The sequence below is a fragment of the Octodon degus genome, unplaced genomic scaffold (assembly GCF_000260255.1).
Source record: "Octodon degus isolate 3935 unplaced genomic scaffold, OctDeg1.0 scaffold00072, whole genome shotgun sequence".
Lineage (NCBI taxonomy): Eukaryota > Metazoa > Chordata > Mammalia > Rodentia > Octodontidae > Octodon > Octodon degus.
In genome coordinates, this window is record NW_004524648.1 from 11,628,256 (window position 1) to 11,653,724 (window position 25,469).

The 25,469-nt window shown below is 38.8% G+C and overlaps 1 protein-coding gene and 1 pseudogene across 1 annotated transcript; one reads left to right on the plus strand and one right to left on the minus strand.

Annotated features, from left to right (window-relative positions):
• The window catches only part of LOC101560232, a 31,070-nt pseudogene extending 27,255 nt beyond the window's left edge, over nucleotides 1-3,815 (plus strand).
• A 220-nt stretch (nucleotides 3,816-4,035) lies between these two features.
• LOC101560623 (schlafen family member 12-like) lies at nucleotides 4,036-22,239 on the minus strand. The gene is made up of 3 exons (XM_004635518.2): nucleotides 21,180-22,239; nucleotides 5,742-6,070; nucleotides 4,036-4,050 (listed from the first exon to the last, which is right to left on the minus strand). Exons 1-3 carry the CDS (start codon nucleotides 22,237-22,239, stop codon nucleotides 4,036-4,038), a joined length of 1,404 nt encoding a protein of 467 aa, XP_004635575.2.
• Between the last annotated feature and the right edge of the window lie 3,230 nt (nucleotides 22,240-25,469).

Below are 25,469 nucleotides of genomic sequence, written 5' to 3' on the forward strand. Positions count from 1 at the left end.
TGTGTGTGTGTGTGTGTGTGTGTGTGTGTGGCCAGCTCAGCCCACCAGGGGGCGGGGCTGGCTGGCATGTGGTGCTGGAGGATTGAACTGCTGTCTCTGTGCTTTGCTAAGCTTGTTCTTAAGTAGGTGCTTTAGACCACTGAGCCATCTCACCAGCCCAAGAGACAAATTTAATCTTCTGACTATGTATAGGATTCTTTCAAGTATTTTTTTTTTTTAATTTTAGAAGAACTGGGACTGGTTGGATTTGAGGAAGTGTTCCATTGCAAGTAAGCTATCATAATTTGTAACTGAGCTGCCCACAACATTCCCTTGTCCGTGTGAGGTCTGCACAGTTTAAATGATTTTCCCTGTTTTGTTTCTCAGGTAATACATGAGCTCTCACTTTTCTTTGTCAGTCTTGCTGGATAGTTCTCAGTCCTTTTGGCCTTTCAATAAACTAGCTCTTTTAAATTGATTTTTGATGTATTTGTGTTTCCATTGTCATTAAATTTTGCACCTCATTTCTCTTCTGATTGCGTTAGATTTATTTTGCTCTTCTTTATCTATATTGCTGAGGTGGGTGTTTAGACTTTTTTCTTTCCTCCTTGTATCATAGTCTTAAGGCTATTATAATAAATTGTTAAAAACTCACATGCTTAAAACAAGAATGTCCTACACATTTCTGGAGGGCAGAAGTAGAAATACCACTAGATCAGATCAGATTGTCAGCAGGTTTGCAGCTCGTTTCCTTGCCTTTTCCAGCTTCTTGTGGCTGTCTGCATTGTTCAGTTTGCAGTTTCTTCCTCCTTTGAAGCCAACACTGTTGCTATGGTTTGTGTCTAGTTGACGCCCTCTCCCCCCAAAATAAGCCTTATGCAGGCATGGAGCAGGATTCTAGAATGTGTGATTACCTCATGATCCACGGAGCTTATGGGTGTGAGTGCTGCTAGTATTATGGGTGTGAGTACTACACCAAGCCTGGGGCAGACAGCCTGAATGGAGCCATTGCTGCCCATACTCCTCCCTTTTCTCTCTGCTCTTTGCCACTGCCATGAAAGGTTGCTCTCTGACATGTGCTGCTCTGCCTTGGAGCCAGCTGAGTATGGACTGAAACTTGCAGTAACTGCGAGCTAAATAAATGTTTCCTTCCTTCATTTGGAGTGTTTGGTATTTGTCCCAGCAATGAGAGAAGAGTAACCAAGACAACTGTGTACCACATTCTCTCTTTTTTGAATTGTATTTCCACCTTTTTCTTTCCCAGATTCTGATTTCTCTTGTTTCCCTCCTGCAGGGATTCTTCTGGTTTTACTGGATCCACCTAGATAATCCAAACTCTTAAAAACCTCTGCACTGGGGCCAGGGAGATGGCTCAGTAGAATAAGTGTTTGCCTGGCAAGTGCAAGGGCTCAGATTTAATCCTCAGTCCTGCAACAAAACAAAATAAAACAACAAAACCTCTGCACTGGGCCGGGAGATAGCTCAGCTGCATAAGCACCTGCCTCATAAGTGCAAGGTCCTGAGTTCAATCCCTGGTACTGGAAAAACAAATCCCTGCAAAATTCTTCCTGAAATCTGTATGAGTGACATATTTACAGATACAAGGAATTCAAAGATGACCATTTTGGAGTACTATAATTCAGCCTACCATACTATTGTATAGACCTAGTGTTTAAATTCCTCTTAAGGGGCCGGGGAGATGGCTCAGTGGAATAAGCGCTTCCCTGGCAAGCGCAAGGGCCTGAGTTCAATCCCCAGTTCCACAAATAAAATAAAATAAAATAAAATTCCTCTTAAATAACTGTGTGTTATAGTTACTTTTATTGTTGCTGAGACAAAATGCTCAACACCCCCAAGTTAAATGATGAAAGATTTATTTTACCTTATAGTCTGGAGTGGTTTCAGTCCATAGATGTCTGGGCCCAAGACTGGGAAGTATGGAGGAAGAGCTTGGCAGCCCAAAAGCAGTTCATGGCATGACACACAGGAGGCCATGAAGTTTCTTTCTTTCTCTTTTTTGTTCTATCCAGAATACCAGCCTGGTGATCAGTGCCACCTACTGCCAAGCTGGGTTGTCATTGTTCAGCTTGTCCCTTATCCACCAGAACTATGCAAAAGCAATCAGTGGCCTAATTCAATATTACAGACCCATGATCCACTATGACACAGCTATGATCTGGCCACCTCCCCAAAGCCTCACCTGTGAGCACATGAAGATTTGGGGGCATCTAGATATCAGTCAGGATAGGGCATCTCATCAGTATTATTACATATTTCTCATAATTGTGATATATTCTACATTCTTTTACTTTAAAGAACTAAAAAATTAACCTTGAGGCCCCATCTTTAATCTGTAGCTTATTTAGAAGTATGTCTTTAGTTTCTAAGTGTCTGGATTGTTTCCTGTTACATTTTCTTTGGATATCTACTTTAATTCCTATTCTGTCCTGAAATACAGTGCATAATTTCAAGTCTAAAATTTGTGGTAGTTTGTTTTATGGCCCAGGTAATGGTACATGCTGGCATATTCTCCATGCTGAGAATTTAGGAACATACTCTTGTTGGGGGTGGTCTACAAGTGTCAATTAGATATTGTCCTCTGACAGTGTTGAATTCCTCTCTGTGCCTTCAGTTATTTTGTCTACTGGTCCAAATAAATATTGGCAGAGAGATGTTGAAATTTCTGACAGTCTTTGTGGAATTATCCTTTTTTTTGCCTCATGGATTGGAGCTCATCTGTTTGATTCAGACTCAGTTAGGAGAGCTATATCTTCTTTGTAGGCTGCATTCTGGGCCCTAATTCTGAATGCCATTATCCAGAAAGTTCAAAATCCATAAAGCTTAACATCTTAAAAGATTAAAATCCTAATGATATATTCTAAGAAAAAAAGAGTTTCATAGAAGTCAATTATTTACATGTTTGAAAAAAGATTTATTTGAGAAATATGAAAATGTACAGAACATGTTAATGGCTTCTTTATATTTTGGGATCGCAAATAACATTGCGATCCCAAATCGCAAAGTTATGCTACTGACTATCACTCTTTTATGCTACTGACTATCACGTGAGTATAAAAATTATGATGATAAAACATATTTGCACAGAAGTAAGTTAACAACCAGAATACATAAATGCAGATTTCGATTTGAAACTGTATGTACTTGAATTAGTACTACAATTTTCTGATAAATATAAGGAGCAACCTAAATCTTTTTTTTTTTTTTTTTTTTTTTTGGTATTTAGAACCGGATGTACAAGGAGTACAGAGTTTCACCGTGTAGATCAGACTCATAGTTATACTCCTGTTTATAGCCTCCCAGGTGCTGAGATTCAGGCTTAGGCCACCATGCTCAGCCTCAATTGCCTTCTCAGCATGGCCCAGGGGCCTGGGCCGGCAAGGAAGCCCTGGGACTTCCCGGCCCCTGCGTTTGCCTAAGCAGGAGCTTTAATCCGCTAAGCTAAAATCTTTTCATAATAACAACAAAAACCCACAGTGATTTATCACTACAGGTAAAAATCGCTGTTTCCTCTTACAACCAACGCATGCTAAGTTTCTTTATCCTAGCCCTCTGTCCTATTCACCACCCACCTCTCTGATTTATATCAGTAGAAGGCTTGAGTTTGTGGACTCATCCCAGAGGGCCTCAGCTGGATAATATTCTGTCTTTGCTTTTTTTATAAGCATAGACTGCCTTATTCCATACAGACAATGGAAGACTTGAGCACTCCATGGAGGTTTTCCGTAAAGGATGCTCTCAGAGAACAGTTTTCCATTTATTTCTACAAGCTTCTGTTTGTTTCAAAATTCTACTATGTGCCTTATAAGTCAACATGACCGTTTCTTATCAAATTTCCCAACCTCTGTGCCATGCTTCTACACTGTTGGGAGCCTGTGGAAATCTGTTCCTCAGGCATTCGAATATATACAAACCATCTCGTGGCATATGCAACAATAGTGACTAGACAACGCATTTTCTTACAACATGGTGCACATAATTATCTTCCAACTAGTCAGTGACATTACTGAGAGATGCAAGTTTATAATTCGGAAGTGCCTACAATGTCACCAGCTAGAAGGAATGGAAACACAGACAATGGATTTCTTTTTAAGTTGGCATTTTTGTGGTTATCCTATTGCAGGCCAGTTGCTTCCCTGGAATTCAGCTTTCTTTCGCTATTATACTACTGAGGAAAAAGTATTCATGAATGATGTATAGAGTGTTACTAATCATCCTTAATTTTTGACTATCATAGAAAGTTGCTTAATTTGGAAAGTTTTCACAGGCACGTTTTTGAAGAATTAAAGAATGTCATTGTCTGGTGAGATTTTTGGACTTATGTGCAAACATGAGAAGTATATAATTCTTTATCCTATTTTTAAAATATAATCTAATTTTTAAATGCTTTTTTATCATATTATGCAGGGACTTAAAGTTCAACATATCACTACTTGATGAAAAATACCTGCTCGTTATTATGCCTAAGATGTTTGAAGTGCAGTGAGATAGTGAGGTTAAGCTTAATAGCCTAAATCGTTTGATAATAACAATAAGCTTGTCTTCTGGATGGTTAACAACCTAAGTTTGCAGACCAAAATTAGAGAAAAAGGAGGGCTACAAGGAAAGCCAACATTTTGGCCCTAACCTTCTAAGGTCAATTAAGACTCAGGAACGAGAACTTGTACTGTAATGTCATGTACCTCGGTAGTGTCCCAAATTTTCTGATCAAGAAGATTATGGGGCCAAAGAGGAAAGTGATCGATGATGTAGAGTATGCCGAAGGAGAGTCACATGGGGAGAAAACACTCTCTCAGGCTTTCACGGAGAGCACATTGGCCAAGCAATGGCTGTGACTCATCCACATGGCTGCACTGACAAAGTTTCTACAATCTGAGGTACAGGATCTCAGGATAAATCCTGAGGGGATTTCACTGACCTTCTCAGACCAAAAAGCTACAACTCTTCTTGCACACGTCCTGCTTCACCTTGGTCTTAACCATCCAGTAGAAAAGTATGAAGACGAAATATAGGAAGTAAAGTCATGCTGTTATGTTGAGCTGTGGGGGACTCAGGTCAATAATTTCTGACATTGCCAGTTAAACAGAAGACCCAATGCTATTATGGTCTACTGGACTCTTTTTGAATATTTTGCTGAGTTTACACACCTATAATATTCAATAACGGAACTTAGAAAAAATGGGGTATATAGACGAATGTCCATTTTGTATCTGTGTATTGAAAGTGGTTAGGATAGATATATAGGTGCATTCTCTTAATGAATAGAATGATTTGTTCTAATGGTGTTTGTAAATAGGATCTCAATTCCGCATCTTGTACAGCAATTAACCACTAAGAAGAATATATGCAGTGTGTTATTTGTTGAAAATGTACTTCCTGTTTGATTAGAAACTGTCTCATTGCTGTTTATCAATAAAATTTTGAAAAAAATGTCATTGTCTAAAGCATGAAAGATACTTTTGTAGACGAGGCCACTGTCTGTGGTGTGGCTGAGATCTGCACTCTATGTCATTATTCTGAACATGATCTATAATGATTTTCATCTCAGAGGCAAGCTCATTGCTCAATTGAAGGCAACAAAGAGCCTCCAGGAATTTTGTCACAGACTCCGTGGTTATATGATAGTATGACACAGGATAAAGTTCTTTGAAATTATCATAAAACAATGTTGCATTGCCTTCAGAACTCAAGAAGAAGCACTTGAACCTGATCAATATTTTCCTACTATAACCACCATCTATTACCAGCTTCTCTTTTAAAGTCTGGGCAGTTCGTTTACAATAGAGTTTTAGTTGATTTGCTCGCACCGACCTTGTAGAGTCGTCTCCTGTCTTGTCTTTTTCCATGAAGATGGTGCACAGGACTGGTGGACTCCTCATGGGGATTAGAAGAGCATCACAGATGACGTCTTCCTCCTTTTCCAAGCCCAGGTCTGAAGACAAGCTCTCGGAGAACAGGATAATGTCTCTGAAGGATTCTATTTTGTTATGTATTAATTGTTGAAGTCCTTGATGTTGCAAGAACAGTTTCTTATAGATGCTTTTCGGAGTATATATCACCTTTCTTGATAACACTAGACACAGAAATGATGACAACAAATTACAAAAAGGAAACACTGCAGAGGTCCCACGTAAGCCAGATCAAAGTAGCTTGCATACTGTAGCCCACTCACTGGAAAAAAAAATCTATCAAGGCTGCAAAAAACATCCAAGCAATAATTGAAAGAGCTGAACAGCTGTTAACACCATAATTACTTAAAAAGTGAAAACCTTTGTTAGAGAGGAAGCACAGGAAGTAACCTCACATCTACTTCAGAGTTTTCTTCAAGTTTATTCTGTATGTCATGGCATGGGACAATAGAGCCAATAAATGTACGAGGAGATGCTGCACAAAATTCATAAACATGGTCATGCACACTGCAAAGACATGCTTTGTTGAACCCACTTGACTGGGTAGAAAGTCAAAGAGAAGCAGAAAGGCAAATAGTGGTTTGATGATTGCAGGAAATATGAAATATTTATTTTATTTGGGGGGGGGACCGGGGATTGAACTCAGGCCCTTGCGCTTGCCAGGGAAGCACTTATTCCACTGAGCCATCTCCCCGGCCCCCTGGAAATATGAAATCTTGAGCATGTCACTGATTGGAGCGAAATGGCCTGTCTACATTAGGGGAAAATGTCAGTATCTACTTACCTAAATATTCATAAACCTCCCCAGTTAGCAATTTGATTTCTAGGTGTGCTCTCAATAGAAACTCTTGCGCATATGCACCAGAAGCCTAAATAAGAATATTTACTATAGGTGTATGAGATCTTCCATGTGCTCTCTGGATCCCCTCTAGCCTGAGCCCAGGCCGGCTGTGTATGAGTGACAGTCAGCACACTCGCGGAACCTCCTCCATCAGACAGGCCTGGTGTGAAACTGCAGCTGAAGTCCCTACAGAGAAGATAAGCGCCAGAACCACCCAGCTAATCCAGGAGCTGAACATCTTGCCAGAGGGGTACAAAGGGCTCACTTCCAAGGGCTGCAGCAGGAAGAAGCTGAGCACAGCAGCCAGACCCAAGCCAGGCATATCTGGATGAGTTCGAACTTGGTAGATCCAGATCCAGTAACCTGAGACACTTTGCTAGATCTGGATCTATGAGAGCATCCTTTCTCTTTCTCTCTTGATTGACAGAGGGGGCAACAGGTAACCAGGGTGAACTAGTCTGCCTGGAGGACCCAGGGACTTCAAGGGGAGGTTAGTTAGGGGAACTAACTTAAATGCAAATTCGCAATTTATTATCAGCTTAGATAAACAGACATAATGTTTGCTCTTGCAGTCTAAAATACAAACCCCTTAGTTCCCAATGGATTTCTTTCTTTTTTTTTTCTTTCTTTCTTTCTTTTTTTTTTTGGCAGAACCAGGGTTTGAACTCAGGCCCTTGTGCTTGCCAGGGAAGCAATTATTCCACTGAGCCAGCTCCCCAGCCTAAAAAACCCGTTAGTCACAAAAGTTTGTCAACTGCTAAATATCACTACCCATTATTAGTGTTCCTAATTGTAGTTCTGTAAATGTAAAACTGTAACTGCCTTAACCACATAATCTCTGTTGGGTAAGAATTTTGGTAGGAGCTAAGGTTATAACAGCACCAAAGCTCTACAGAGAAAGGTCAGAGGACAGTGACATACAAAATGACAGAGAGAAGGAGCAAAATACAAGCTCAGGCCCTGAGCCCACCCAGAACAAATGCAGAAGACACTAGCATAGAAGAAATTGGGAATAACAAAGCTGAAATCTCTGAATTAATAAACAACTTCGGAAAGGGTGAGGAGGAAATCAGATCAGATCTGAAGTAAAAAAGTAATAATTATAATGAAAGAATTACTAAGTGCTTCTAAAGAAGACATTGATAAAAAATAGAAGAGAATAGAAAAATGATGGAATCCTTGAATAAGCAATATAGGAAAGAAATAGAATGCATGAGGCAGATTCAAAGAGCTGTACAGGACACTGAAGATAGAGTTTCAGATCTTGAAGACACCATTGCAGCTACCGAAAAGATAAAATCTCTTAGAAACAACTAAGATGCAGGAAACAATAATTCAACATCTGCAAGATGATGCAAAGATGAACAATGTGAAACTAGTAGGCATTAATGAGAAAAAGAGTCAATAAAAATGAAATTAAAAAATGGGCAGAAGTAATAGCAGAATACTTCCCAAATATGAGGACACAATCTGACATTTAGTAAGCAAAGCATATAGAACTCTAAGTAACAATAACCCAATTAAAAACACACTGAGGGGCAGGGGAGATGGCTCAGTGGAATAAGCACTTCTCTGGCAAGCCCAAGGGCCTGAGTTCAATCCCCGGTTCTGCCAAAAAAAAATTAGTAAAAACAAAAACAAAAACAAACAAAAAAAAAAACCCCAAACACCGAGACATATAATAGTCAGGATCCCATAAATCCAGCCCAAGAACAATATACTAAAAGCAGCTAGAGAAAAGCAACAGATCACATTTAATTGACAACCCATCAGAATAATGGCAGATTTCTTTTCACAAACCATGTATTTAAGAAGAGCATGGAGGAAAGTACTTCAAGTCCACCAAGAAAAAAAATTACAGCCCAAAATTAATGCTATACCTTGCAAAACTCTCAAGTTTGATGGAGAAGTGAAATATTTTCATGTCAAAGAACAACTAAATAATTTCATGATGACAAAGCCAATCCTACACAGACTACTAAAATTATGCTAGAGGGGGACCAAAAATGACCACAACTTCATGAATGATAACAAAGAAAACCCACCAAATAGGGAAAACAATTAAACACAAGAGAAAAAGGGGTATACAACAGTAGGTAGATAACATGTCAATCGTAAGTCAATACATCTCAATTATAACCATCAATGTAAATGGACTCAATTCACCCATTAAAAGAAATAGACTGGCACAGTGGATTCGGAAGCAAAACCCAACAATGTGCTATATACAAGAAACACACTTAACTCATAAAGAAATTCATGGTTTGAAAGTCAAAGGGTGGAAAACAATACTACATGCCCTAGCACCTTAGAAAAAGGTAGGCTTAGCAATCCTGTTCACAGACAGTCTCAACTTCAAACCAAGAATGATCAAATGAAATAAAGAAGGCAATCACATACTGGTTACAGGAAAAATACAAGAGGAAGAGATAACACTCATAAATATGTACACTCCAAACACAGGAGCACTCACCTACATATGACAAATCTTTTTTTTTTTTTTTTTTTGTGGAAACGGGGATTGAACTCAGACTCTTGTGCTTGCCAGGCAAGCACTTATTCTACTGAGCCATCTCCCCGGCCCCCGTATGACAAATCTTAATGGACATGAAAAATCTAATATACTATGCCACCATCTTAACAGGAGACCTTAACACCTCTTTATCCAGAAAAGATAGGTCAACCAGACAAAAAATTAGCAAAAAAGTGGCAGAACTGAACCAGAACTTGGAACAAATGGACATAGTGGACATATACAGAGTGTTCCATTCAACCACAGCTGAATACACTTTATTTTCACCTGCATATGGGACATTTTTTAAAATAGACCATGTACTAATCCATAGGTCATGTTTAAGTTTATGAAAGAAAACAGAAATTATCCCATGCATATTGTCTGACCACAGTGCAATGAAATGAAATAAATGACAAAAGAAACCACAAAATCCCCATAAATACATGGAAATTAAACAACACCCTCCTCAGCAACCAATGGGTTACAGATGAAATTAAACAAGAAATTAAACAATTACAATTCAGGGGCTGGTGAGATGGCTCAGTGGTCTAAAGCACCTACTTAGAACAAGCTTAGCAAAGCACAGGGACCGCGGTTCAAACCCCCAGCACCACATGCCAGCCAGCTCCGCCCCCTGGTGGGCTGAGCTGGTCACACACACACACACACACACACACACACACACTCACACACCCACACACACCCACACACATAAGTAAAAATTAAAAAAAATTAAAAAAATATTTACAATTCAATGAAATTTCAACAACTTATCAGAATTTATGGGATGCAATGATAGCAGTTCTTAGAGGGAAATGTATAGCTATGAGCTAACATATTAGGAAAACAGAATGGGAACAAATAAATACCCTAATGCTGCACCTCAAATGTCTAGAAAAAGAAGAGTAAACCAAAACTAAAGCGAAACACGAGAGGAATTTATAAAGATTAGAGAAAAATTAATGCAATTGAGATAAAGAAAACAGTGCAAAGAAGTAATGAATGAAAAAGCTAGTTTTTATGAAAGATTAAATAAAATTGAATAACCTCTATCTAATGGCATCAAAAAGAGGAAAAAAAACCCTCAAATTCAAGCAATAAGGCATGAAAAGGGTGTAACTGCTGCAGACCCAGTGGAAATTCAGAAGATTTTCATTAGCTACTTTGAGAATCTTTACTCTCACAGAATAGAAGACACAGAAGAAATAGACAGATTCCTAGAAAGGTACAAATTACCAAAAGTGAATCAAAAAGATATAACAACTCTCTATAACCCAATAACAGCCAATGAAATACGAAATGTAATAAAAAACCTACAGACAAAGAAAAGTCCAGGTACTGATGAAGTCGCAGCTGAATTCTACAAGGAATTTCCAGAAGATATAACCCCTACATTCCTCAAATTCTTCAATGAAATTGAAAAGGAAGCAATCCTCTCAAAATCATTCCTGGAAGCAAGTATTATACTGATATCAAAACCAGAAAAAGATGCAATTAAAAAAGAGAACTATAAGCCAATCTCCCTCATGAACATAGATGCAAAAATCCTCAATAAAATCCTAGCAAATAAAATACAGCAAATCATCAAGAAAATTATACACCATAACCAGGTAGGATTCATCCCAGGGATGCAAGAATAGTTCAACATATGCAAATCTATGTATGTAATATACTATATCAATAGATCCAAATCCAAAAACTACATGATCATCTCAGTTGATGCAGAAAAGGCTTTTGACAAAGTCCAATACTCATTCATGTTCCAAGTCCTACAGAAAATTGGAGTAGATGGCCTCTACTTCAATCTGGTAAAAGCCATCTATGACAATCCAATGGCTAATATAATTCTAAATGGGGAAAAATTTAAATCTTTTGCTTTTAGATATGGTACAATACAAGGATGTCCTTTATCACCACTCCTATTCAATGTAGTTCTGGAATCATTAGCTAGAGGCATTTGACAAGAGAGAGAAATAAAAGAAAGAAGAGTACATAAGGAAGAAGTTAAACTATCATTATCTGCATATGACATAATACTTTACTTGGAAGACCCAAAAAACTCCACCAAGAAACTACTAGAATTAATATACAAATTCAGTAACATAGCAGGATACAAAGTCAGTACCCAAAATTCAATAGCATTTCTCTACACAGATAACAAACACACTGAGATGGAAATTATAAAAAGAATACCTTTTACAATAGCACAGCAGAATATGAAATACTTAGGAATTAATCTAACTAAAGAAATCAAAGATCTATTCAATGAAAATTACAGTACTCTGAGTAAAGAGATCATAGAGGATTTCAGAAAATGGAAAGATATTCCCTGCTCCTGGATAGGAAGAACCAACATTGTGAATGTGACCATACTCTCAATTAAATTATATTAATTCAGTATGTGTTATAATTATATTAAATTATATAGGTTTAATGCTATCTCTATCAAAATACCACCAACATATCTCACAGACCTAGAGAAATCATGCCTAAAAATTATTTGAAGGGAGGAAAGACTTAGAATACCAAAGGAAATCCTGGGCAACAAAGACAAGGCAGGAGGCATTACAATTCCTGACTTGAAATTATACTACAAAGCTACAGTGATAAAATCAGCATGGCACTGGTTAAAAAAAATAGACCTAGGATCAATGGGCTAGATTAGGAAATGCAAAAGCAACTACAAACACACTCAGTGACCATTATCTTTGACAAAGAGGTCAAAAAATGCTTACTAGGGGCCAGGGAGATGGCTCAGTAGAATAAGCGCTTTCCTGGCAAGTACAAGGGTCTGAGTTCAATCCCTGGCTCTGCGAAAAAAAAAAAGTTTACTAGAAGACAGATAGCCTCTTTAACAAATGGTGCTTGAAAAACTGGCTCTTTAGATGGAGAAAAATAGAACTTGGCCCAGGTCTATCACCATGCACTAAACTAAGGTCAAAATAGATTAAAGATCTAAACATTAAAGCAGAAACACCAAATCTCCTGGAAGAGAAAGTAGGAGGAACTCTTGAAGACATAGGGGTAGACAAAGAGTTCATGAACAAAAATCAAACTGCACAGGAAATACTTGAAAGAATTAACAACTAGAACTTTCTCTTATTGAGAAGCTTTTGCATGTCAACAGAAATTAGCAACAGAATGTAGAGACAACCTACAAATTGGGAAAAAAATCTTAACTAATAAGCACTCAGACAAAGGTCTTCTATCTAGAATTTATAAAGAACGAAAAATCATTAGGACCCAAAATTTAAAAACCCAATCCAGAAATGGGCATCTGAGATGGATTCACACTTCTTAGAGGAAAAAATACAAGAAGATAATAAATACATGAAAAAATGTTCCACATCACTAGCTATTCATGAAATGCAAATTAAAACAATAATGAGATAACATCTCACCCCAGAATGAATGGCTATCATAAAGAAATTAACCAACAACAAATGTTGGAGAGGTTGTGGGGAAAAGGAACCCTTCTCCAGTGCTGGTGGAAATGTAGACTGGTGCAACTAGCATGAAAATCAGAATGGAGATTCCTCAAAAAACTAGAACTGTAAATCCCATTCAGTCCAGCTATCCTCCATCCAGGAATTTTCCCAACAGAACTGAAAACATCATATCATCGTGATATATGTGCGCCTATGTTTGCAGCAGCACAATTTGTGATAGCCAAATCTTGGAAACAACCAAAATGCCTGTGAGCTGAGGAATGGATGAGAAAGATGTGGCATTTTTATACAATGGAGTATTACTCAACTACAAAAATAAATAAATAAATAAATAAACAAATAAATAAACTCAAAGTCCTCATATATAAGTGGATGCAACTTGAAGATATACTCACAAGTGAAATAAACCAGACCTACATGTGTAAATATTGCATTGTCTCCCTAATGTAAGAACTGAAAAGGAGAAATAAAAATTGAAAGGTTTAATACAGTTATATGGAAAGTGAGAATTTAAGGATTAAACATGAAGAGAAAGAAAGTAGAAAGGTAGCAAATATGGCAGGGGCAAAGTCATACATTTATTTAGACAAGTTGGTTAAGGCAATGATACTAAGAATTCCTATCAGATTTTTGAAAATAGTAGTTAATGGGTAGAATTCTCACCCTGACCAACTCTATATGCTGATAATCTTCGAACTAAGCAACAACATTGAGGATAGCAATGTGTAACACTAAAACCATGCTTGAAATACCTATTATTTTGGCCTTCTAAATGCGTACTGCTACTAACATCATATGAATTATTGCTATACTTTCTTTAAAGTAAATGTTTGTTTAAAAAAAGGTAATAAAAGAAAATGAGTGAAAAAAAGTCATAATTATCCTGCTAAAATGTTATACATGGTTGGATTTCTAAATTTCTGTGCAAAAATGTGTAATTTTTTTCACATTCTCTAGGGATTTAAAGTTTAGAATATCTATAGGTTCTGGAAAATAACATTTACATGTTATGTCTGAGGCATTTGATATTCAGGCAGATAGTGATGTTAAGCTCAACTGCCTCTGTTACAGGTAATAATATCATCAAGCTTTTCTTGTGGATGTTTAACAACTAAAGTTTGCAGACCAAAAGTTAGAAAAATAGGGAGGTACAAAGATAGCCAATATTTTAGCCCTAGCCCTTAAAGGTCAGCGACTCAGCACATAAGAGAACCTGTGCTGTGACATCCTGTAACTCAGTGGTGTCCCAAATTTTCTGTTCAAGGAGATTATAGAGCCACAGAGGAAAGCAATCAATGATGTAGAGTGTGCCTAAGGAGAGTTACATAGAGGGAAAACATTGTCTCAGGCTTTCACAGAGAGCAAACTGGGCAAGCAATGACCATGACTCATCCAGATGGCTGACACTGACAAAAGATCTACAAGCTGCTGTACATGGTTTCAGGGTAAATCCTGAGAGGATTTGACTGGCCTTGTCAGATGCAAAAGTTACATTTTTAGTTATATAGGTCTTGCTTTAACTTGGTCTTAAACATCCAGCAGAAAAGTATATCCATGATGTATAAAAAGTAATGCCATATTAATATGCTGATCTGTAAAAGGCTCAAGTCAACAACTTCTGAAAATTGCCAGTTCTGCTGATAACCCACTACTATTAGGGACTATTGGATTATTGTGGGTTATTTTGTTGAATTCAAGTACCCTCAATTTTTGAACTGGAATTGAGTATGAAAAGTTCCTTTAAAGACTTTTCCAAATACAGTTTCTATAAAAGCAATGGAACACCCATCTCTGAGAAAACAGAACAAAACAAAACAAAACAAAACAACAGGGGATATAAATGAAGGACCATTTTGTAGAGAAAAAAATATGTATACACAAAATAGTTAGGATAGATACACAGCTACTTGTTATTAGTTCCATGAGAAGAAAGATTTGTATTAATATTGTTTAGAAAAAATGTCATGTCTGCATCTTGTACTCTGAAGAACTACTACAAAGACAACAATATGCAATGTATCAATTATTGTAACTGTCCTATTAAGCTGTTTTGAAACGGCCTCATTTCTATTTCTTTCTTATTAAAATTAATAAAAATTTTTAAAAAGAATATTTACTATAACACTTTTACTGTTAAGGGCTTTGTAAGGTGAAAAATATAATACAGGACACTTTTCAAATAGTATTTTATAACGAATCACCCAAGAATAATACATATGAAGTACAGGAAATCTGTCCACACACGTAACACCAAAGACTCCTGCTGAGGGCCTAGACCTAATATCATGCATAAATCCAGCTGGAAATCTAGAGTTCACAATAATGCCTCCCACAAATCCATGGCAAGTACAAGGGTCTGAGTTCAATCCCTGGCTCTGCGGAAAAAAAAATGCTTGCTAGAAGACAGATAGCCTCTTTAACAAATGGTGCTTGAAAAACTGGCTCTTTAGATGAAGAAAAATAGAACTTGGCCCAGATCTATCATCATGCACTAAACTAAGGTCAAAATAGATTGACAATGAAGTCGCATGTGGGTCCACTTCATGGACGTGTGCTGGAAAGGTCCAGAGGTCAGTGGTGGAAGCTAGGAAGTCTAGCTAGGGGGATGAATGATCTGTGTTAGCAGGATGAGGGATCTGAACTGGATCTAAGAAGCAATGCTCAAAGTAAGCACCAGAGCTCCCCCAAAAGTACCACAGCCATCCTCAGGAACCATGAGGTCCTGAGTTCCCCAGTGATGAGGAAAGAGGAGTTCACATCAGGAAATTCAACCCCACAAACTTCTCCAGTAGGCTGAGCAGTACACGATCTTCTTCACTGGAGCCTGGAAGTGATGCTTAATATGAGGACCAGAGCTCCACCAAAGTTCATCAGGGAAGCCAGAATGACAAGGTCTTCCAGAAGAACAGCCCAATGATCTAGCAGCTTGTAACAGCTCCAACAGCTTCTCCGAGCAGCATCCCTAACAGCGACTTTCTGGAGCTTCTCCTGTTCTGCCCTTTATGCTGCTGGCCCTCAGGTGGGCCTCCTCCTCCCAGAACCATGCTGGTTTGATTCAACTGGGTGTGATAGGTTGACCACCATTTAGAAATCCACTACAGTCCAGCTCTGGTCAATTGATGACCATACACATTTCTGAAATTAGTCTTTAGTGGTAAATTTGTGAAAAGTTAACATGTCTTGGTCTATTTAGATTTACATTAATATCACAATTACATATATACCATTTTTGCACTCATTCTTCACCAAAAACAATTTTTAAAGGGTATTTAAAATTTGAGGTTAAATCACAATACTTCAATTAAACTGATTACAAACATAACTAAAGACATTAAAAACAGTAAAAGAATTATTACAATCAGTCTCTATATCCCTTTGATTTTTAGAAATGATAGCAAGATGAAAAATCAGGGGCTGCTGAGATGGCTCAGTGGTCTGAAGCACCTACTTAGAACAAGCTTAGCAAAGCACAGGGACCGCGGTTCAATCCCCCAGCACCACATGCCAGCCAGCCCCGCCCCCTGGTGGGCTGAGCTGGCCACACACACACACACACACACACACACACACACACACACAAACAAATAAATAAATAAAATTTAAAAAAAAGAAAAGAAAAATCAGGGCTCTCCTATAATTTCAACAATAATCTTCAGGTGAAAAGCTTCAGTTCATGTTTACATTGTCCTGTTCTTAACAGAAACATTGTCATGTACTTCATCCTTTCAATCAAAGATTTTATTAGAGTCACTCTTCTGGCCAAATGTTTCCTATCACCTGACTGACTCTTTGCTCTTTTCTTTTCTTCTTCTTATTTTTTTTATTTATTTGGTACAGGGTCTCACTACACAGCTCAGACTCATAGTGATCCTCCTATTTTTAGCCTCCCCAGAGCTGGGATTACAGGCATGTCCTACCATGCCTAGATTCTTTCACCAGCTCAGCACACCCCTGAGAGTCCGTTGCAGAATGCAGGATTGGTGATTGAACCGTGGTCCCTGTGCTTGCCAAAGCAGGTATTTAGTCTGCTGAGCTATCTCCCAGGCCCCTGAGCTTCATCTTAACTGGCAGCATTTCTGTCAGTGCTCTGATTTTCCAGCCTCCAATCAGAGTCTCCAATATAGTTTATAGCATGCAAGGGCTGCCTCTTTGGTCAGTCTTTCAAAACATTTCCAAATTAATTCCAAAGGTTTTTAAGTCACATGGCCAGACAATATCAAAGTAATGACCCCACTGTCAGTACCAAATTTTGTCTCAGTACTCTTTTCTCATTACTGGGACAAAATACCTGACACTCTAAATGAAGAAAGGAAAGGTTTCTTTTAGCTCGCAATCAGTGGAGGTTTCAGTCCATACACAGTTGGCTCCAAGGCAGAGTTGCATATAGTAGAGGGCAGCAGTACATGGCAGCAGAAAACAGTAAAACAGCAACAGCAAGTGAGAGGAGTAGCAGCAATGATGGCAACAGAGAATAAGTCCGTCTTACGTTGCATTCAGTCTATCTGCCCCAGGCTGGGTGTAGCCCTCATACCCATAATCCCAGCAATACTCACACCCATAATCCCAGCACTGGATCATGAATTAATCACAAAGTCTAGAAGTCTGCCCCATGACTGCATGAGGCTTTGGGGAGACAACTAGACACAAACCATAAGAAACATTGTTCATATAACAGCATTATGTCTTATATCTAGATGTCCCCTCTTAGGCCTCATAGGTCTACAGGTACAGCTTTTGGGAGGTGGCTGGATCTGAATGTGTGATACCCACACTAAGAGTGTATTTCAAGTAAATTAGTTCACTGATTAGCTTAGCAGAGTTCTGGATGTGGATGGCACCACCCAAAAACCTTGTACCCAGATGGGATAAAATGGAAATCAAGGCATTCTTCTGCTGCTTCCTCCTGCCTTGCTCTGCAGTTTTTCCTCTGTCACGTCCATCTATCAAGTTTCCCTGCCATGCAGCCATCTGAGCATGGCTGAAAACTCTACAAACTGTGAGCTGAAATAATTAGATTTGTTTGTCTTAGTTTTCTCATTGCTGAGATAAAATACCCATCATCCAATGGTAAAGGAGAGACAGCATTTCTTCATACCTATGTATACCCATGCCTGAAGTTAGCTCTCAGTCTCCACCCCATGGCTTGTATATCAGGCCTTAATTTTTTGCTGACATTCAATTAAGTTCTGTTGCATTTACTTTCAAGTTATGTATCTGCTGTTAGAACTAGAAACTTTAATCAATTTCCACCACAATTAAGATTAGAATTTGACAGATTCGATAACTAATAACAAATACAATGATTAGAAATACCAAAGTATTTCCACAAACACGAAAATGCGGTCTGGTAATACATTTCAGGACATGGCTGTCTTGAAGGAAGGAGGCTTGAACGTGGTCACAGCAGCAATCAGAAGAAACCAGAATTAAACTACCTGGAGGCTGACATCTCTGCATTAGGCTTCTTTGCTTCTTAAAAAGAGACAAACTCCAGGTCCTAAATCGTGATAACTCCATTGATTGATGGCTCAGTTTTTCCAGTGGCCTGGAAAAATCTTAGAAAATAAAGATCACCCATTTAATGTGGCACATGGAAGATGTCAATGACCTAGTGCAGAGCATACTAAAAACTTAAATAAAACTGGCCCTGATTTCCCAAAGAAATATGATTTGAAAATGTTATTAGATTCCTAGGTAGATAGAAATTGTAGAATTAACTCTTGTTACTAGCACTCTAAATTTCCTATGAAAAATAGTAAAAAATATTCATAGTAATATGTGCATATATAAGGATATCTGAGAAAACCAGTTCTTACTGGTTAGTCAGTTCTTACTAAAATTAGTTAAAATTAACAGACACAATGGCTAGGGAAGGAAAGCTGAATTATGTGCAGAGTCTGAGGAAGAATCTTGCATTTTCAGACACTTCAGAAGTTGGTACAGCTCCTTTCATTTCAGGCAAAACTTTTCTCTTCCACATGCAGATAAAATACCATCATTCTTGTTTCTTAAGAATAAAATTTAAAGCTATATCTTTTTTAAAAAAATGTAGGAAGAAGGAGAATTATTAAGAGGAAAAGGTAAATGAGAAGACAAGGAAGGATGAAGAAACTAATAAAAGATGCTAGTGCTTGTGAAATAGTCCACTGCTGAAATTGAGCTCAAGAAGAAGAGGAGGAGGAGTAAGAGATGGAGAGAAGGAGGAAGAGGAAAAAGAAGAGAAAGAAGGCTTGAAGTGTCTGCTAAAATCTAAACAAAAAGGTGGTAGGTAGAAAAATACCTAGGGTGAAGTGGATGTCTGTACTAGGGAGGAACTTTTGTTTCCACCTTAAAAGATCCCTCTCCTCTCCCAAAGCTCCATGTACAAAAGGCTGGCATTTGGGGATGGTACTACTAGATGGAGAGAAAGCTTTCAAGAGGTGAATCCTAGTGCAAGGTGTTCGGGGGAGTGCGTTACATGCCCTTCCCTTCACTGTCATTCGCTGCCAGCCATGAGCTGAGCAGATTTCTTCCCCCATGTGCTCAGTCCGTGGTCTGTTGCCTTGCCACATGTCTAAAGCAGTGGAGCCAGTGTATTGCAAGTAGGGAGTGGCAGACATGTGAGCCCAGATAAAATGCTAAAACTTGCCTCTGAAGGCTGGGGAGATAGCTCATTGGAATAAGTGCCTGCTTATGCAAGCACAGGGATTGGGGTTTAATCCCTGACACCACATGCCTTGCCAGCCCTCACCCAGGGCGCACTGAGCCTGCCACCGAGTCAGGGTGGGCATGGTGGCACACTCCTATAATCCCAGAGTTTGGGAGGCTGAAAACAGGAGCATCACTACGAGTCTGCACTGCATAATGAGACCCTGTACCACATCCACTTATAAATAAATAAATAAATAAATAAATAAATAAATAAATAAGACTCACCTTCTATTAGCCAGTTTTCTCAGGTATTAGTCATAACCATGTATAGCTGATTAACAAAGAAAACTGGTGCTGATGATCTGAATCATTCCTAGGACCATATCTGTTTATATAGTCTAGGTGTTTCTTTCTTTCCTTTGTTCTTTCTTTCTTTTTCTTTCTTTCCTTCCTTCCTTCTTTCTGTCTTTCTTTCCATATTTTCTTTTCTTTTTCATTTTTTTTTTTTAGTTTGTACTGAATGCAGGACCTTGTGCTTGCCAGGCAGGCACTTATGGCTGCTGAGTTCTCTCCTTGACCCTGCCTACACTAATCTTAAAAGGAAATTCTGTTGTATACTACTACAAGACCTGAATGCTGGCAGGAATGTGGACAACTAAGGCTATGCCAGTGAGGCTTTAGATGGAAACAAGAAATGGGATGTGCTCTTATTACACTGTGAAAAAGAATTTGAATGCATTTGGTCTATGCCTTGAAACTTGAATGAAGGATGAATTTATAGGTGAAAGAAAAACAAAGCTGGTTTATATGGTCAAAGAAATTTTAAGGAAGCAAAGCTCTCAGTTAGTGACATGGGTATTACCAGCTACTTTTAGCCGAGTTTACAAAGAGAATCAGGACCACAAAATCATAGAGAAGAAAGAGTTGAAAAACTTTTAGTTTTAGAAAAAATTATCATGTGTAAAGTCTTAGGCAAGGAGCACAGTTTGGCAAAGAGATTGCTATGCATAAAAGAACACAAGTGCTTTACAACTTTACTGCAGAAGACTAGGAGGTATAGCTTCTTCCTCTTCTTTCCTTTGCTCTTAAAGGGGATTGTGGGACCCTAGGATCTCCTCCTTCCTCTTCCTCCCTGTGAGGTGAGTAGGTTTATTCTGCCCCATGCTGTCTGTCATCATATGCTGTCACCAACATAACATAGCCAAATAAGGATGGATTGGAAGCTCCAAAGCTATAGGTTAAAATAAACCTGTTTCTGAGACAACAACAACAAAAATAGCTTAGTAAAACACAGAGCTACTGTAGTGGTAGATACGTTGTGTCAACTTGAGAAGTTAAAAGCTTAACTAAATTGGCTCAGTGCCTCCCTAGAAGGACTCATCACTTAAAGGAAACCAAACGGAACTGAGAAAGGATGGAGCGTTCCACTTCCTCAGAGCAGCTCCAGCCTTCAGTCCTTTCAGTGAGCTTCCATCACAGATCCATCAGACTCTTGATATGGACTTTCACAGAACACTGCAGTGAGCTCCAGATCTTGGACTGAAACCTCCACTAACTGTGAACTAAATAAACCTTTCCTTCCTTAGTTATGAATGTCAGGTATTTTGTCCCTGCAATGAGTGAAAAGTATCTGAGACAGCTAGTGAGTGTAGATAATGGTTTACTATCTAGTGTATCTTTTAAGTGCGTGTAAGAAAGGAAGAGGTAGTGAGTTTCTGATAAGAGTAAAGCAGAGAAAGGAAATTAAGTATTAACATTGGAAAATTATCAATTGTTAAAGTCCCAAAAAGAAAACTGTCCCATCACTCTAGAAAACCCTCTTCTTTAACTGGGTTCACCTTGCATCATGAACTCGACCCACTCCATTGAAGTCATCTGCACCACGAAGTTATCTGTCACATGCCAGCTGTCAGGGTCTTCAGCAAACACAGCACAGCAGAACTTTTCTATTCTGATTGCACAGACAAATCCACAAAGTCGGTTCTCATCATGGACTTCAAGGAATTTGCATGTGTAATCTATCTCCTTCTTCTCCTTACAGAAGTGATAGACAGGCAGTTTCCTGATGGTCTGTTTTATATACATTTCTGATGTGAGGAGATCACACTTATCTGCTTTAAAGCCCGTTTCTTCTTTTGTGTCTTCTTTTAAAACAAAAAGCAAGTAGCCACCATCAGTATTTGCAAAGGCAGAAACATACTTAGGAAGCATCTCTTTAATGCGTTGCAACCACTTTTCTGTCCTGAATGTCTTAATTTCAACATGAGTGGATTCAGTAATGTGGAATTGTCCATTTTGTATAGTGGATTCAGTAACGTGGAACAGTTCCTTTTGTATAAGCCTTTTACTGTTAAAAAATTTGGCAGCAACTGCTTCATTGTGACTCTCATCAGTACAAGCCCTGTCTTCTGGCAATATTGGTGGGGAATATGATCTCCCTCCAGTTCTTTTCAGTTCCTTGAGGAACTTGAGTGCAGCACTCTCATTCATTTGGTCTGTACACGTGATATTCCTTCGGTACAAATGAGTGTTCAAGGTGCCATACTCCCCATCACATAGGCTGGACTTCACAAAAAACCAAAATGTGCTTCCTCTCACCATGAAATCAAGATGATTGTGAACATCGGACACAATCTTTCCAAAAGCCTGTTCCAAATCTTGTCCTATTCCATGTTCATAAGCATAGCCTTCATTTTTCATTTTTCCTGTGAGTAGTGCCACTTTACCCTTCAGTGAAGCAGATAAACCTCTTAGCAGGTTTACTCGCTCGTGAGCGTTCAGTTGATGATCCTTCCTGTTTTTCCTAGCCTCCTCTCCAAGGGTGATTGTTCCTACATCTATAACTCTGTCAGCATAGTCAGATTCTACAATAGGTAACTTCATTTCTGCAGCAGCCATCTCAATCTTCAAGGTGAAATTTCTCTCTGTAAAATAGACAGAGTGGATTTGGACCTGAGCAGGAGAGTGCAAATTCTGTATTACTGGAGAAATGCAGCAAAATCCCTTAGTGTATATATTCTAGAGAATTGGTGAATATACAGGGGGAAAGTAATATCTGTGGAGACACACTTTTGAGGTGAGACTATAGTCATTCATACTTTGTTGATTTTTCCCATTTGTTGCCATAGTTTTCCTGATCTTCTAATTCTTTCAGAGTCATCTTTAGCTCTGACTTTCTCTAATCTCTACTATTGTATGCCTACATTCTCACTCTCTCCTGCAATAAACCCATGAAGGGAGTCTGTCAAAGTTTTTGATCTTCTCAAAATTTAGGTAGAATCATTTATACTTTTTTATTTTAATAATTTTAGTTTTTATATCCATTTCTTTTAAGGGGAGTTCTTCGGGAAAGTGTCTAGTTGGATATCTAGGGACAATCAGCAATATTCTATATAATTATGCTTTCCTTCTTATAAGAATAAATCAGGTTCACAAAGTTTAGTCAATAATCTTTTGTTGGGCCAACTAAATAGCTCAGTGGACTAAAGCACCTACTTAGATAGGCACAAGGACTGGGGTTCGATCCCAGCCCCTACCCTTGGGTGTGCTGAGTTGAGACTGAAACTGGGCATGGTGATGTGTCTCTATAATCCCAGTGCTTGGGAAGGTGAAAACAGGAGGATCACAAGTCCAATCTGTGTAGTGAGACCCTGTAGACCCTGTACTACATGCATTTAAAGTAATAATAATAATAATAATAATAATAATAATATTTTGTTTTTTGAGGTATGGCAGTGTTCATTCTTTTTTGAGACAGAGTCTCTTTTTGCACTCTGGTTGTTCTTGAACTGACTATGTAGCTCAGGCTGGCTTTGAACTCATAGTTGTCCTTCTACCTCAGCCTCTGGAGTACTGGGATCACAGTAGAAATCTTAAACAAAGGAGACCAAGTTACCAGGCCCCTTTTCCTACAAGATGACCACATATTTCGAGTGATGTGAAATTCTAACATTCAGAACATTGGCACTGTGGTTTGAATGTGTGTGTGGTCCTTCTTAAGATTCATATGCTGAATAATCTTTAGTCAATAATCTAAACTTAGGGCCATGTGGCCTTTGGGAGATGATTAGGTCATGAGAGTAGAACCTTGAGGAATGAGATTAGTGCTCTTGTAAAAGGAATATCCCAGAAACTTAACTTACCCCTGCCACCATGTGACAACACAATGAGAAGTTCACAGTCCACAATGAGAGAAGCACTCTCAACAGGAACCGATGTTGCTGACACCTTGATCTAGAAATTTTCTGCCTCCAGAATGTAAGAAAATAATTATTGTTATTTATATGCCACATGGCTTGCAAATTGTGTTAGAGCAGCCTGAGTGGAGTAAGGCACTCAACTTCTATATATATTTTTTCAACCCAGTAAGTGTGTCCCATTAAGATCTATTGTGATCAAGGCTTTCCTATAAATTGAAATCTAAAAGGATTTTGCATTTACCAAGTGGTCTAGTGATAGCTGAGGGAAAGGTCCAGCATTACCGAAAAAGATGCACTGCTACTAGTCCTCCTCAAATGACCCACCCCCCACACAAAAATATTTTGGAGATCTTTATGCTAACATATTCTCCACTTTCTGAAGCAGTTCTGAAAGTCTGCTGTGGTTTTCCCAGGGTGACTACAAATATATTGAATGGTGTTGCTGAGGGCCATCTGAAAGAAAAATGGGCTCCTCTTGCTCTTCTTCCTGGCTACTATGCAGTGAAAGAGATTCCTCATCCATGCTGCTCTGCCGCAACATTTCTAATATGTATCCGTAGGTCATGGACTAAACATCTCAACTTTCAATTTTAATGAATTTCTCAAACTTGAATTGGAACTGGTGGGTAATTTGTACCAGAAATAGAAGAATAACTAATGCTGAAATCTGAAAACATGACTGCAGTCCTAGCTGAGGCTGTACATAATATCGTGTTGTTCTGAGGCTTTTGGAACTCATTTGGAGGAGGAGTTTGGAAAGACTCTCCTGTGTGGGCTCTAACCCCGGAATGTGCTAATGAGTGCTTAATGGGTAACACTGTTTAGAGATCTGCTGATCAAAACTCTAACAGGACTGTCACCAGTCAGTGAGGTACATTTGGGAACAACAAACTTATTGGAAGCTGGGCTGGAAACATGTGTCTTTCTCTCTGACAGAAAATTTGTCTATGTTTTGCTCATGTCACAAGACTTTCCAAGAGGATGAGATTTAGCACAGCAGAGTAATTAATCTGGTAGAATAACTTTCAATGCAGCCCAGTGTTTAGGCTGTGCCTGGATACTGCTGGCACTTTCAAGAAGATCTACAGTAAGATTGAGGAATACATGCTTGAGTTAAATGATACAAGAGGTTTGCAGTTTCTCCAGAACATAAGCACCCACAAAAAATGGGGCAAAAGAGTATGGTTGTGCCCTCCCCTCCCTGGAATAAATAGCATTAAAAGGAAGTCATGTAGTTTGTATGTGCAGAAAAGCAGAATACTTTAAATGTACTTTGAATCAGCAAGAACGGAACAATTATAGGCACAAAGGTGCAAAACTGTAGCTCTTTCATTAGAAAACAAAGTCTATGAGACACAGTTCACTGAGGTCTGCCTAGGGAATTTTCTTCTTGTGTTCAGCCATTCAGGCACTAAGAAGTGCTGCAGCTATGGCCAGGAGCTAGGGCAGATGCTGCTCAGGATAGCAGCTACCCTTGGCATCATCCAGGTGAGGAAGGTTCTCAGGCATATGTGAGTGTAAGAATTATGAGTTTAGGGAGGCATTCTCCCCAAGATATCAGAAGGCCTGGAAATCCAGGGGCACAAACCCCACCAAAAGTCCATAAGATAGGAGTGTCTGAAGCTGTGAGAATGAAGCCCAAGGTGTACTTCAAGCCCCTGGAATCTGGAGGTGCCAGGAATGTGGCCTGTCTGCTGAGAAAAGCTAGAGGCAGTAGGCTGATCCAATCCACAGGAAAAGCGCTATGCCTGGACAGGAAGTGCTGTAGAGGGAAGGTTGACCAATGGCTTTGGAGTTAACATATCACCACAACCTGACCTGGGTGATGAACAAACAATTACAGGATTGAAGATTTTCCCTGCTTCTTTTAGTTCTAGCTTTGATCTGATTTCTGTCTATTCCCATATTCTACTATTTGGGACTGGAAAT

Coding starts and splice junctions, on each gene's coding strand:
- LOC101560623 (XM_004635518.2), bottom strand. CDS start 22,239: ATGGCTGCTGCAGAAATGAAGTTACCTATTGTAGAATCTGACTATGCT. Junction 6,071..21,179: donor GGTCGAGTTCATGATGCAAG/GTGAACCCAGTT, acceptor TTCTGTGTCTAG/TGTTATCAAGAAAGGTGATA.